This window comes from Alligator sinensis, unplaced genomic scaffold (assembly GCF_000455745.1).
Source record: "Alligator sinensis unplaced genomic scaffold, ASM45574v1 scaffold1430_1, whole genome shotgun sequence".
Taxonomy (NCBI): Eukaryota; Metazoa; Chordata; order Crocodylia; family Alligatoridae; genus Alligator; species Alligator sinensis.
Window position 1 is genome coordinate 577652 of NW_005842800.1, and position 15344 is coordinate 592995.

At 42.4% G+C, this 15344-nt stretch overlaps 1 protein-coding gene across 1 annotated transcript in view; it reads right to left on the minus strand.

Moving 5' to 3' along the window:
• The window catches only part of NUDCD1 (NudC domain containing 1), a 139700-nt gene that overhangs the window by 59074 nt on the left and 65282 nt on the right, over window positions 1–15344 (minus strand). Inside the window, exons 5-6 of the mRNA XM_025191268.1 lie at window positions 8309–8494; window positions 4616–4826 (exon numbers count right to left, since the gene is read on the minus strand). Of these exons, the coding sequence (XP_025047053.1) occupies window positions 4616–4826; window positions 8309–8494 (397 nt within the window). The remainder of the gene's footprint in view (window positions 1–4615; window positions 4827–8308; window positions 8495–15344) is intronic.

A 15344-nucleotide genomic window follows, 5' to 3' on the forward strand; every position in this document is an offset into this window, starting at 1 on the left:
GCTGGCTTGGGCCTGGGAGCCGCATGTTGGCCACGTCACGTGTCTCATGTCTGCCTGATGGAGTTGCATGGCTCCCAGGACAAAGGCAGCAGGGCGCAGAGCTGCAGCTCATAGCAAGCAGCCTGCTTCCACCCTGAGCACAAATCCAGGAATGCGTGCAGGGGCAGGGAGTTGCGCAGCCCCACTGCACATCTGAACGAGCTGCTCGCGGCTGCAGCACAACCCACAAAGCAACCTGTCTGTCCCTCATTCCCAAGCCACTACCGCTCCAGTCCTGCTGCTACCCCTCACTCTTGACCCACAATGTCCCACATACTACCAGGGTATGCAGGGACCCCCCTACTCTGGGCTCCAACCCCTCTCCCCACACCTTTACAAACAACCCCCCCGCCACACACACACTTCAAAATAGCATCTCATGATTTACATTGCAATTCTCTTGATTTTTAAGTGTTTGTCTTATGATTTTTGACAGGGTAGGGTGGCAATACTGTTTCTTACAAATGGTAAACTGATCTTTATGATCCTTTCTTTTCCCATTTGTAAAATGTGGACAGTTATGGGCATCTGCTTTACAGGAATATTTTCAGTCTTAAATACCAGAAGCTATTTTTCTCTTACCACACATTTATTTAAAGAGAAATCTTCCATTTCATTTCTTTAAAAAAAAAAAAAAAAAAAGTCTTTTTAGCTGCACTGACTGGGTTCTATTATTCTTTCTGTTATATTTCTTGTGGTTGGTCATCCTCTTACTCCCCCCTCTTCCAGTGGAAAAAGGACTAAGTCCCTTCTAGTGATCCCCATAAGGTATTTTAGGATATTACATTTATCAAATATTTTCACCTCATGGGTATTTCTGCTTATACCTTAGGTTTTCTCCAGTGGGAACAGAGAATTATATGTTTAGATAAAGGACAGCTCACATTATTTTAATGAAACACTGCAACTTTACAATGCATTCACTTTTTGTTCATAATAGTTTTAATTAAATTTGGTTTTCCTTAAAAATGCAGATGGCTGAAATATTAGATTACAGTTCATTCTCAAAACTTAAGACCCAGTTGTTCTCCAATCAGTCATGGCTTTTAATATCAATATGAGTAGTTAATATCTGTAGACCAAAGAGACTTGAGACTGGTATTACTAATGGGATGGAAAAAAAAGCACCATTTATAAAAATCTTTCATTATATGATTCCATGACCTGGATTCAGACAGAATATAACTGGTGATAAACTATACATTTTCAAACTATACCCAATTAATTTATTAGAAGCAGCAGATGGGGAGATGGGGCACAGGAGGCGTTCTAATAGGAAAAGCAATCCATAGAAGAATGTCAAATACAGTAGAAAGTTTAGGTCTGCTCAAGCTGCTTTTTACTCTTCTGTTTTTCCCCCCCACAAGCCTAACCTACAACATATACTTTACATTAGGGGTTGGCAAACCCTGGCAGTTGAGCCCACTTTCCTCAGCACGCGTTGGGGCCAGGGCCAGGAGGCAGCAGCTGTTTGCAGCCTCTGGGCTGCAGCTGACCCATCTCTGGGTAGCTGCTGCCAGCCAGAAGCCCGGGCTGTTCCCAGAAGGTGGCTGGGAGGCTATAAGCAGCTCAGGCACCATAGCTGGAAGCAGCTACCCCAGAACCTGGATTGGCTGCAGCTGGGAGGCTACAAACAGCTGCTGCCTCCCTGCCCCAGCGGGTGCAGTGCCAGCACCTGTTGCCTTCCTGGAGCCCAGGGCCAGGAGGCAGCAGCTGTTTGCAGCCGGCCCAGGTTCTGGGTAGCTGCTGATAGCCACAGAGCCCGGGCTGCTCCCAGCAGCCAGCTGGAAGGACAGAGGCCCCAAGAGAGGGCAGCAGGGCCGGAAGTACAGCGTGTGACCCAGAGCGGCAGCTTGCAGAGGGGCTGCACGGGGAAGCTGCCTGCAGCTGCAAGCTCTGGGATGCCCTGGTCACATTTTGCCCGTGTGTATGGGAGCAGCATGGGCAGAAGCGCAGGGTTGTCCATCTTGCTGCTGCCCCCGCCTGCAGGGGAAGTGTAACCAGGGCAGTGGGGAACTCAGAGCTGCAGGCAGCTTTCTGTGCTCCCCAGCTGTGCCCTGCCCCACCGGGTCTCACATGCTGCTCTGCAGAAGCGGCAGTGAGGGCAGCATGGTGAGGAGCATCACCGGTATCCGCTACCTCCCCGGAGCCCAGGGCCGGAGCAGCAGCAGCTGTTTGCAGCCTCCTGGCTGCAGCCGGCCCAGGTTCTGGGTAGCTGCTGATAGCCACAGAGCTCAGGCTGGGGGACAGGGGCAAGGGGCACAAGCAGGGCATCCTGCCATGTACCCCCTGCCCTCATTTTGTTTTTTTGGCATGCTGGCACTCCAGCACCTTCCAAGGTAAGCATTGTGGGGTTTTTTGGCATTCTGGCCAAAAGATGTTGACTACTCCTGCTTTACGTCTTATTACAAGCATCAAACTAGCACCGCTAGTTGTACAACTTCTCAGTTTGGTCCAGGAAATCCAGAGTAAGCTATAGGAGAAGTTGAAGATTGAGGGCTTGGGGGGAGTATTGGGGGATGATGCCCTGTTTTGTTTTTCTAAATAGGCGATTTCCTTCCACTCCCTTTTCATGAGAGAGGCAAACCAAACAGCCCCACACTGTTTATTTTGAAAAGTGCTGAACATGCCTAATTAAAATGTTAATTTTTCATTCTGTGGTTCACTATTACAAACATTGCCTCTAGATTAAAATAACAAAACAGAAATGTAATCCTATTACAGGCGTAATGAAAAACATTAGTCGTGCCTCATTCCTATTAAAATCGGAGCTATTTGTATTAGAATCCAGCTGCCGTCCTACACTGCTGCGGGGCATTAACACAATCACAGAGACCATAACACTACAATAAATGTTACCTTTTTGTTTGACTAACCTTGTTAAGATTCTCTACCTATAGTGCCTGGCTATTATGAAGGAAGACTGGATTGGTTACATCTATGGATATTATGTAAAGAATATTCTCTTAACATGAACTAAAATTATCCACTTTATTCCAGTGGGTAATTTTAAGATAGAGGCAATTTCACAATACTAACCTCATTAGTAAAACAACGGAGTCCTAACATGCAATTCAAACAAAGAGTCGTAATATGGTTCCACTTGACAACAAGGAGAAGAAAACGCTTCATGCCCTTATCCCTCACAAGTATAAGCAAGGTAAATGAACGGAAGCAAGTCCTGTTCACAAACCATGAGCAAAGGATCACTTGAAAAATCTTTTCCTAGCTCTGCATTTTCTTTTGGCCTCAAGCAAAGCTCTTTGCTTTTTTAATATATACAGCCTTGCACAAGAGTTTTTTAAAAGTGCAGTTTAAAATACAGCTCTCACATTTTTCAAAACTGGTCTTGAAAGAAAATGGACCTTTTTTTGGTCCACACAGAAAATTATTTAATCTATAGCTAGAATCTACACCTTCACACAAACGCATTCATATTGGACACCATTTATTCAATTATTTAGTGAATTAACTGAATGAAACTGTATTAAAATACATTTTGCCATCTTAAAAGATGATACTAAAGACATAGCTATTCAACTATAGTGGTCGCTTATTGATGAAAAAATGAAGCCCCAGAGAAGTCTATTCTGATTTCACTTAGAGTGATTTGATACTTCTGTGGAGTTGCACTATTTACCCCAGCTTAACTGAAAGAAAAATTAAGTCACTGTAGCTTTTAGAAGACACTGCAGATCTGAACCCATTCAGTTCTTAAGCTATCTATTTTGCCAGTTGAATAAAACGTAAAAAGTGAATGGTACTAGTTATTTAGTATTCCATTGATCTGCTTATTATTACTTAGTGAAAAAAAATTAAGACTGAATTTAAGATTGCTTCTGCAAATTCTTTGACATAGGCCATGGACAAGTGTTACATTTAGCTGGGTCCTTTTCTTGGAACAAAAGCACTAGCATACAGGTGTTCAAGGTGTTTTTCATGGAACAAAAAGCCATCTGTTCTATGAAAAAAAATCTTAGCTTTTAACCAGCAATTTCTCAGGAAACAATTTTCTAGCACCACATGTAATGCCTCTATGCCCCTCTCAGTCCCCAGGATCACACAGTCCTCTGCTCTCCCTCCCTGTTTGAAGGTTGGAGGGAAGGAGGGTAGGTGCTGGCTCACGGATGGTCTCTAGTGGCAAGCTACAAGGAAGCCTGGTTGGGATCCTGCTACCACCATGCTTGAACACCCACTAGGAGGAAGGAGAGCAGTGCTCCTTACCCTAGCCACTCCTGCAGGGCTGTCCTTAGCTATAATTTTTGGCTTTTTATTTTTAACTCTTATTTCAAAAAACTCCTGCTGCTGCAAAGCACTTGCTGGCTACACAGCTTTGAGGATGAATAAAAGTCTTCAACTTGGTTTTCATGCTCTTTTTGAACCAGTTAAAGGAGTTGTGGTATGAACGACAAAGCTGCTGAACCTAATGACTCAGTGTCAGGGTAGTGGAGCCTCAGGACTCCCCACTGCAAAAATGGAAGCCTGCTGCTAAGGGGGTACACTCCCCCAGGGACCATAGAAGAGAGGTGAATTTTGTTTATTAAATAGGAAAAATAAAAACAATTTAATACAATACCTCTTGTTCTCTCTAATTATCCATGTACAGCTTTCATGATCAATAGATGAATGGAGCATTCCTTCTAACAGTGGCAGCCGCTGACTTTTCAATACTATGCTGATATGAGCAGGAGAAAACTGTACAGTTACATCATCCTTAGTGATGTCTTCTGGAAGCTGAACTGTTACTGTTAAATCATCTTCAGTCTGTTGCCAGTAATAAAGAGGGTCTGACAAATGGAAACATAAGTAGAAACACAGAATCAGTTAAAAAATTAAATAGTAGTGTACACTTACCTGGAATAAAACTGGAGAAATGAAAGAGTTGTGCCTTTTCTCTCGGAAAGAGCGCAACTCAATTGTATTCTGAAAAATGCATAGAAGAGATATTCTGATAGCTTATTACAGAATGAAGAAACACTAGTAGCTAGTTCACTGGCTACCTGGCAGCAGATGGTTGCCATCTCTAGCAGGGGCAGGTGCATTAGCATTGTTCAAACAAAAATCTCTTCAATCTTGTTCTTCTATCAAGTTTACTGGAGTTTTATGCCACAAACCAAAATATGGTACAATCTTCTGGACATTTATGGTACAATCTCTGTCCATGACCATCAGTCAGCCTGTACCTAAATTATGAGATGAAGCCATGATCTTTGGGCCAGTTTCCTCTTCACAGCTGAGTCATGTTGTGCCATGAGCATTAACAGGTACTGTGACGACAGAGTCAGCAGGACCACATACCAGAACTCTCTAGGGCAGGGGGTCTCAACCGTTTTAGACTTGAAGCATCCCATATGGAGACTCAAATAACCCCTGGGACAATGCCAGGTCTTAGTTTTCCCTTACTTTCCCTTTTTGACTACTGAAAAGTGACAGAGCAATTTTCCTGTTGCAAAGAATTCAATTGACCACAACAGGTCAAAATGTCTTTGGCACTACAGATCCCTATTTTAAATCTCTGAGTTTAGTTTGTGAATCATGCACACCCAACAGTGATAACACTGCATGCCATCCTGTAACGCCATTGAAATTACCTCAAGGCACCCCAGGGTGCTGCAGCACCCTGTTTGAGAATCCCTGTTCTCGGGCAAGTTAGAGGTCTCGGAATTATACAGGCTATATCCCATCTGGACTTTCTCAGGAATGAGTGGATTTGTTTAAACAAGTGCTGATGTTCAGAGGATGGAGAAGGTCTTTTAAAAGGGTACCCTAGGCTGATTCCTTCGGTGAGGCAGAATACCTGGCAGATTTGGAAGATTTTGTCTTTTACTGCTTTCTCCACGGAGCATTTGGAGGTGTAACAGGGAACCCTAACCCTGTTGATACAGAGAGGAGGAGTGACAAGGAGAAATGGGGACCAGGACAGAGGTATAGAGAGACTAAGGCATCATCAATGGATTAGGGATACTGACCCTTTAAGAGGACGCAGAGGCCAGCACAGGTAAAGTTTGTTAATTGGGAAATTAGTTACATCTGCCACAGACCCCGAAGAGACTCCCCAGCCAATGATCAGGTGCTTCTTGAGAGACAGCTGCATCTTCCATGGCAAAAATGGCAGTTAAAGGTAGCACTGAAAGCTGCAATGCCAGAGGTGCCATGAACCTGGGAGGGACTGCTGAGAGCACTGACTCAGCACCGCCAGGGAACCGACTGTGGGGCAGTGAGGGAGAAGCTATTAAGATGACAGCGTTGCTGGACTGCAGTTTTGTTTCGACTGGCTACTTGGTATCTGGAGCAGAAAACAGGTGGGAAGCTGGGTGCAAGAGACAGAGGCCTTTGGTGTTAAAGTTATCTCATAAGAGTGGGGACTCGAGGGCTGGGCCCAGAGGGGTGGAGTCTGGACTCGGAAAGAGGACTAATAACCTGTTCCTTCAAACAAGGCATCAAAACACAGGAAAGAGTAACCTCGTGTCAGCACGTTTTTTTTAACCCAAGAACTCACCATCACGTTATGGCAGGCGTGAGTTCAGTGAAGTGGAGGAACGAGAAAGTAACTCTTGCCATATCCCCAGGAGCCCTGATCTTGGGAGGCAGAGAAGGGAAGCAGTTACAGGAGGTATGTAGCATAAAGAGACTCAGCTCCTTCATAGCATGGGGGCTTCAGTGTACTTTCTGTACCACCCTCAATGACTGGACTTCCTTTAGTACTCCCAAAGCCTGCAACTAGGACACCATGCGTAGGACAATATAACTTGAATAATTGATGCAACAACAGGCACACAGGCTGATTTTTAAGGAAGACATATACAGTAAAAGCTCTGTTATCCAGCATCCCCCGGAATGGGGGATTCCGGTTAATCAAATATTCTGGTTAATCAAATGTGCACCGTCTGGTGCACTCCCCGGCATCAGTGTGCTGGGGGACAGGGAAGGGGGCCCTGCGCAGGCTGCTTTGTCCTGAGCCTTGGGCCAAAGAAATGGCACAGACAAACTCTGCTCGCAGCAGCAAAACCTGGAAGTGGTACTTCCGGTTTTGTTTTTGCCACGTCCCTCAGATGCCAGTTTATAGAGCTGTCCAGCTAATAAAGTGCCGGTTAACACAGCTTCTGCTATATTTAACAAAATAGCCCCTCTGTTGCTATGGTCTTGCACTCCCCCCTGTAAGATGAACTATGAAATTCGGTTTCAAGTCAGAAAGTCACACTCATGTGAATCAGCAAGCTAGCAGAGGAACAGAGCTTTCACTGAGAGAGATGTCTCCTGATGGGGTTTTCAGTGGATGGATGGCAGCAATGATAAAAGAACCTTGTGTTGGATGATTGTCTAGATCTTTGGCACCCAAGGAAGGGGTTTTGGTAGCATGCATACCTTTTTTATCATGGAGACAACCAAAGCTATTATCTGCAAAGAGACGCTTCCAGTAAGACAAAATTGTTGACACCTATCTATTGCAGGCCAAGGAGTTCTGCCAATTCCAAAGTATGTTCTATACAAAAAAGAGATGCTTCAGGAAGGTCCAGAAGTCAACTGGCTGGGTTGAAATAGCTAGGGCAATACAACTCAGAATGAGACAGCACATGCTTAAGATAAACTAAAATATTTAGACTTCTTTGGGAAAAAAAAAGAGGGATGTGTTAGTTGTATTGCATCAGTTTGCATAGTTGGGAGACAAAGGATATGAGCTTTCAGGCCTCATTTATCAAGTTTCTGTTGGCTCAAGAGAATTTCTCACTAAATCTTCGTTCATCTACTTTGACCATCATGCTCATCTAACCACCATGAATATTCATGCTTGTTTTTCTCGGTAGTAGGCATTTAAGTCAGCAAATGATCGTCTTAATACATGCATGCAAACTTATTAAATTCATAAGCCTTTTACCTATTATTTTAACATAAAAGCATTGGCAATGCATAGGGGATGCACATGCACCCCAAGTGTGGCGGTGCGTGCTCTGCGAGAAGGCGCTGCCAACACTGCCGGTGGCGCCTGTGGGCGGTCACCACTCCCCCCCACAAATGGCGTCCGCAGGTCATCCACAATCACTGCTGGCCGCTGCTGACACTGCCGGCAGCATCTGCGGGCCACACCCCCACGCCATGCCGCACACAGCACCGTGGCTTCCTGCGGGAGCTCCCCACTTGCTGCTGCCAACAGCGCCCCATGCGGGAGCTCCCTGTGTCTCCCCAGCCTCTGGGGGAACGCGGTGTTCATGCAAAAGTTAGTTTTTTTAGTTATAGAGTTCTGAAAAAACATCACTAGAACAAATGTTACCTTTCTTTTTATCTCCTATTTTCCCATCTTCGTTTTCTTCAGGTTGGCTCTCCTCTTCCTGCAGAAATTTGAAGGGTTTGTAGGAAACAATCATCAGACCATCTCCATTTGGCTCTATTGCTGCATAATGAGGGACTGACTTTCCCTGGAGAACCCTACATTTGAAGGCTTCATATCTCTGATCACCTGTGTACAAAAAAAAAAAACACCAAGAAAACAAGTGTTTTTTAAGTTGGCGTGTACGTGCACGTGTATGCATGCGCGTTTGTGCAAAAAAGCACATGCAATCATGTCACCCAATTCGCCATATTCCAGCCTGGAAACACAAAATTTGTCTCAGTCCTCCATGTCAAATATCCTGTATGTACATCCGACTCAGTTTTGATCTACTGCTCTTGCTAGGATTCAATTAAATCCTACAGGTGGACATATCATTGCCAGGAACTACCTCATATTAGCTCCTGGCATTGATCGTTGTTGGAAATGGACTAATACTCTACTAGATGAACCATCGATTTCATGTAGCATTGTAATTATTTATTGTTTGTGTTTTAACAGTGTCCCAAGGCCCCAAAAAGGAATTACTGCTAGACTGTAATACTACAAGATCAGAACAAATGAAGACTGTTCTTGGCCTACAGAACAGTCTTAATATAAAATGGAGACAAGATCTGCAGAGGTACCAATGGAATGAGAACAATGCAACAGTAACAGTATATCACATTTGCTATAGTAAGCAGCCATTCCTTTACCTTCACATTTTTAGTAATGCACTATAAAGTACATGTTGTTTTTTTTCCATTACTACTTGGAAACTGGCTTTACCATTACTGAAAAACTGTTTGGTTGTTTTTTTGTTTTTTTTTTTTTTTTTAGAAATCGATCTGTTTTCCTGCTTTTGCCAAATTTCAGTAAATTATAATCTATATCAAGTCAGTTTTCCTTCCCAAGAAATATACAGTGAAACAATTCTCAGTAACAAAATTAAAATATTACCTTTCATAGGTTCCAAATTCATAGGTTTCATAGGTTACTTCTGGCTAACATTAACTGCTGTATTTACTTGAGTAGAAGACAAAGTTCTTCCCTCAAACACCACAAGTGAAAAAGCCCCTTGTCTTACATTCACATACAAGGAAAACACATTAAATACATTGGCTTCATTAAACTGTTGCTAAAAGCAGCATGTGCTAAATAATGGAAACCAACTATGAAGTTGATTAAATGCAGCCAACACTGAGCATGACTATAAAGTACATGGCCCATATTGAGCAAACATGTTAGTGCAACATCTGAATAAGACATGTAGTAAAGCACACCGAGTCCAGTCCCCCACAGCACCAACTCTTTTTCAGTCATAGCGAACCATTGCACTGCATACATTTTAACTTTCTGTTCACTCCCACAGCTGAGCTGTTCCTTTCTTTCCCATTTCAAATGATGTGTGTTCACCAGCCTTAAATCTCTTGGAAACATCATCAAATGGGGCCCCAAACAGTTCACCCAGAATCCCTCTGTTGCCCCCTCTCTCTGCTTGTCACATATGATTAGTGTGGCCCCATCTTTCATGAGGTGAAGATGACCAGGCTGTCCTATGCCTTATCTGCATATAAATTTTTGGAGGATCCCAAGACTCATGCCAATAAAACTCAGTTCTGGTCAGCTAATTAGCACATGGACCCTTTATGGAGGTATCTGGAATATACATGGATGCTGAGTTGTAAGGTCACCATGGTTTGAAATACCATCGACTCTGCTGGGGCCCAGCCCAATGAACTATATGGTAAATCATGGGCCTTTTGGCTTTGGATTAAGATCATGCATAGTTTTTACTCTTTTTAAGTAGGTATAAAAGCATAACTAATGTGTGGGTAGGAAAGGGGAGGCACAGGGGGCATGTGCCCCCCCCAGATTTCTGCAGGGCACAGGGCTGCAGCCAGGGTCTGGCAGCAGCAGGGGTGGAGGTGGCGGCGGCAGTAGTTCAGAGTTGTTCCCTCCCGCTCTAGGGAAAGCAGTGTCTGACAGTAAGAGGGGAGATGAAGGCAAAGGGGCCACCTGAACCCCAGATTTATTTTTCCTGTTATATCAGTGGGAGGAGGACAAACTCAAGACAAGCCTCAAATAATTAGATTCTATACATGGAAAATTATATCAAATGTTTTAAGTTTTCTAATATATAGGGTCTAATTATTGGGGGTAGGGGGTGGCTTTCTGTTCTCAGCCTGATTAGCTGCTTTGCTTTCTGCTTCCTGCTGTTGTGCTGCCTATCCCATCCCTGATCTGCTGCATGTCACACACAGAGGCTACCTGTGCCACTTGTGGCAGCCATGCTGCAGGATGGCCACCCCTAATACACAGTACAGTATGGTATTTCAGCAGCCACTGAATTTTATGACTTCTCAATATAAGAGGGGCAGCATAACAAATTCTCTAAATCTAGAAAAAAAATTATTATCCTTCTATGAAAACACTGGTTAGTGGATTATGATTTCTTTGATTAAATGCTGCTGTACTTCAATAAGAGTGTCATTTACTTTTTTTAATCCTCACCAGTTCCTTCTGCATTGCATCACTGCAATCTGCATGACATTACAAGAACAGATGACTCAACTTTAAAGGTAGAACAACTGATATAATCCTCTGAGGAGTGGAAAAAAAGTAACAGCAAAAAAGGTACCAACAGCACCATTAGTTTGGCCATGATGCCCAAAAGAAAGTGTGTATAATATGACCAAATCAGCCTTGCTGCTGGAACTTGTTTTTGTTTCCTGAGCTCTCTCTAAAGCATGCCCTGCTGTGACTGCAATTGATTGTAACAACTGGGAAAGGAGCAAGGGGTAGAAAATTCTGGATATGCTTTGTGCTTTCTCTCCTCAGGATCCACTCTCTGTCACCATGTAAGAAAGGATACCAAGTTGGATGGATCTATGGTCTGACCCAGTAAATGGCAGTTTTTATATTCTAAATACTCTGAAAGAAAGGCACGGTTAAAAGTCACAACAAAACACAATTAAAGCAATACTCTGGTCCACATATAAAGGATAGAGATGCTCGTGGTTCACAAACCAGTCGGAGTAGCTTGAGGATACAGCTCACATGAGAGATTTCAAACTTCCTAGGATATGTGGTGTTTATAAATGATACATTCCAGCTAATTACAGAAATGACACAGGATTACTGCTTTCTGTCATCTAAGGAGAAATCTTAAATCAGAGCAGAAAACTTTGACCATGATTCTCAAGACAATACAAACTCTGAAATGTAGGTTTTATATCTTCCATCTTGCTCTAATTTCCTACACTTTTTCTGTATGTTGGTTCTTTGGGTTTATGCAGGTTGTAAATTTAGCAGAAACATCAGTTTGTAAAACTATGATCTGTTTTGTTAAACCATCACTCAAGAGCATCTCCTCAAGGAGCAAAACAAAATATAAAATACAAACTACCAGTCTAGTACAGACATGATCTTTTTTTTTTCCAAGAAAACAAAACTGTAAATAACTATGTTAAGTAATCCAGATTTTAGAATCAGGGCCACAACATATATCTATAACAATGCGAGTCTTTTTAACCTCCCACACCTTTTGCTAAAATTTAAGCCTACTGAAAAATACTACAGGATCTTCTCTTTTTGTAATTTCATCTAAATCTCTAAAGCCTTTAAAACTTTAAGAAATATTACTGTATAAATAACTCCATATATAAAAGAGGTTGATTTTAACATATTGCCTCTCAACAGTGGAAGCTTTCATTTCTTACATGTTTGAAGTGTCAAGCCTCTTGAGATGCATAGTTGCAAATATTATAATCTTTCCATTACAGGGGTGTCAGGAAGTTATCATGTAAATAGTAAAATAGTTAACACGCAATAGCTTTTTCCAAAGAGCTTTGTAAAAAGGATGGTAACAGTACAGAAAAACAAACATTTATAGCAGCTTCAAGAGGCAAGGGGAGCTGTACTCAGGAATAAGCAGTAGCTGTTATACAAGCATGATACTGTAGCAATACAAATAGGCTAAATCAGTTCAGCACAGACCCTGAATGCAGCATGAAGTTGGGGAGATTTTGCTACACTAGTTTATTACAAGAGTGTGGAGAGGCAACAGTTATAACAGCAACTCCCCATGTTGAACCCTCCATAAAATGTATGTTCATACCCCAACTGAATAGACCACTGGTCAGAATTTTGTCTGCTTCAATATTAATGGAAAAAAATGAAATTCAAAGTAGTTAATTGTGATCATTTTCCTTCTTTATAATCATAGTTTCCCCCAAGTCATGGCACGTGATTAAATAGCGGAAGGCAAATCCATATACTGGCTTCAAGAAAAACATCATCATTTTTCTCCCCAAGATATGTTAGTAATAAGTAATAATGTAAAATTATCTGATAGTCAGTAACCTGAAACACCCCTTTCTATTCTGCAGCCTGATCCAATAAAGCATATGTACAAGAATGAAACAAAAATGACAAATCATTATTGGCATTCATAAGGAATAAAAATAAGAGGAAGGAAGTGACAAACAAAAGGTATGCATGTCTACATGAAAAAAGACAAGGGTTGGGCAAGAAACATGAATGCTCTGAACAGCATAGACAGCCTGACGTGTCCCAAAGGGCACACCTCACAATTAAATTACATTTTCTACTGCAAATGGTCAGCACATGGTTTAAGTGATCATAACTTTGTTAAACCTAAACCATTGCTGAAGGTGGAGTCAGTGGAGTCTCTGGCTTATTCTTGGAAAGTGTTCATTTCTATCAGCAATCTCCCTGTGCCACAGAATTTTCTTTGTTACTGGTAATAAATACTAAGCATCATAAATGCTTGTTCATAGGGAAAAAAATACTTAAGACTATGGATTTCTTTAATTCAACCTCACATGGAACTTTTTTCTTCTTCAAAACATGCTCATCCATCATTCTAAATGGGGATATTAAAAAAAAAAGTTAATATTTTTTTTATAATTAAATAATTTATTTGTTGAAGCTTTATGGACATTACTGTATAGACTGTAGTTTCAATTTTGGCTGTTCATCAGTACAGTTCAAGAAAAGGAAAGGCTTATAACAAGAATTTTCTATCAGCAGCAGCAAACTGTTATTCAGGATTGCAGCATACATCCCAAGACAATTTACAGTTTACTGTGGAGATGCTATCCATATCAAACTCCATGTCAGCTGTGTTTTTTTACCACTCCTAAACATATTCACTGAAAGAAACTTGCCAAGATTTCCTTTAGCAAAACAATAGGATTCTATGTAAGCACAATCTCCCTGTGCATTAAAGGTGCCAGGGTTGTCTATCAATCCTGTAAGCTTCAAATTCAGAGAGGCATGCAGAAACATTTGCCAAATCAATGAAACATCCATTTAAAATCCCAAGAGTTCAGAACCCATGCTTACTTTCTTACCCTTTTCTTTCAAGACAAAGGGAAAAAAAGGAATGAAACAAAAGAAAAACAACAACTGGGCTGTGGAATTCCACAGCTCTGAAGCAAACAAAGCAAACTGAGCATTTTGACAGATACTGGATTCACATGGACATACATAGCACAAATACAAAAGGCTGCAACTTACATGATGAATTCCTATTAACTGGCAAAACAGCTGAATGAATACTTCATCCATAAATCTGAAAATATTCTATAATTTTTGTACAGCTATTAATACTGAACATTTATCTTAATTTTATGCCATACATTAAAATAACCTTCTATTCGTGTATTATTAACTGCTGTAAACTAAGCTAAAGATATAAGGCAAGAAAACAAATACTAAGTTGTCCAAAAACTTTACAGTGCCCAACTTCAGCTCTCAGGGCTACAAGTAACTCATCTTTTTGTGGATGAAAGTTTCTAGTTCTGAAGTTAGCTTGCATCATCTCTGCATACTGCTTGCACTAGATAGACACACCCAGAGCACTAAGGCAATTTTGAACAGTTTGGTAACATGCGACCCACAGGCTGGATCCAGCCCACAGAGCAGTTGGGCAGCCAGGAGTAGTACCAGAGCCAGGCAGCTTTCAGCTGCATGCCCTGGCTCAGTTCCCTGGCTGGAAGGTGTACCTGCCCCAGAGCCAGAGAGCAGGCACTGGAAAGATGTGGCAGTAGTACGAGCGCAGTTCCCAGATGCCTGGCCCTGGTATGGACATAGGCTAAGGCCCCTGGCCTATGCTGGACTGGAGCCAGGTTGTTCCAGACTGCAGCTTGCAAGTGCTGCCAGTCACTGATTTAGAAGACAGCCAGAACCTTACCTGTAGTGCCACCATGCTAAGTTTCATAAATACGGAGTAGTACAGTGACGCTATTCTCTGTTTTTGTGTCCACATACACTGGACAATTCAGAAGACCTACTCTTTCTCCTAATGGGCAGGGACTAGAATTTAAAATGTTCAAAGATGTTCCTTTCTTATATGCTCAATTTGTAGATTACCGGAGGTATGAATGAAGAGTTTATCCTGGGACAGCAGCAACTGTCACAGGAGAAATCACAACTGTACGGAACCATAAATGCTCAGGCTATTTAATCCAGAGTAAAAAGTGGCTGCTTCAGGAGAAAAATAACCTGGGAATAACCAGGGTTAAAATCACTGCCAGGAGAGTCCTCCAGCATCTCCCAACTCCAACCACCCCCGCCCCGCACCCAGGGGGATAGTATGATGCTTGCTGGACTCTGTTTCTCCAGTAGAGAGTAACCCCCATCCCTTAACCATCTCCACATTGTGCTTCAGAGAAACACAGATTGACCATAGGTAGCCTGGGTCAGCCAGTGAGGGCTGCCCTAAGCACTGCTGCCATCTGTCACCCAGCAAATGAGAGCCTGCAGAGCATGCTGACTTATGTGTACACAGGCCCCCTGCTCCCTGCCCAGCTGCACAGACAACATTGCATGCTCTCCACTCTTCTTGGCCTCAGTATTTGAATGTTTGTGTACACAGCTCTGGCTAAGTTTCTCTACCAAGAGAGAATCTGGGAGATTTCTTTAAAATGTGTGTGCACAGCTTAAGTGTTTACCTTTTCTTGACTCCATAGCA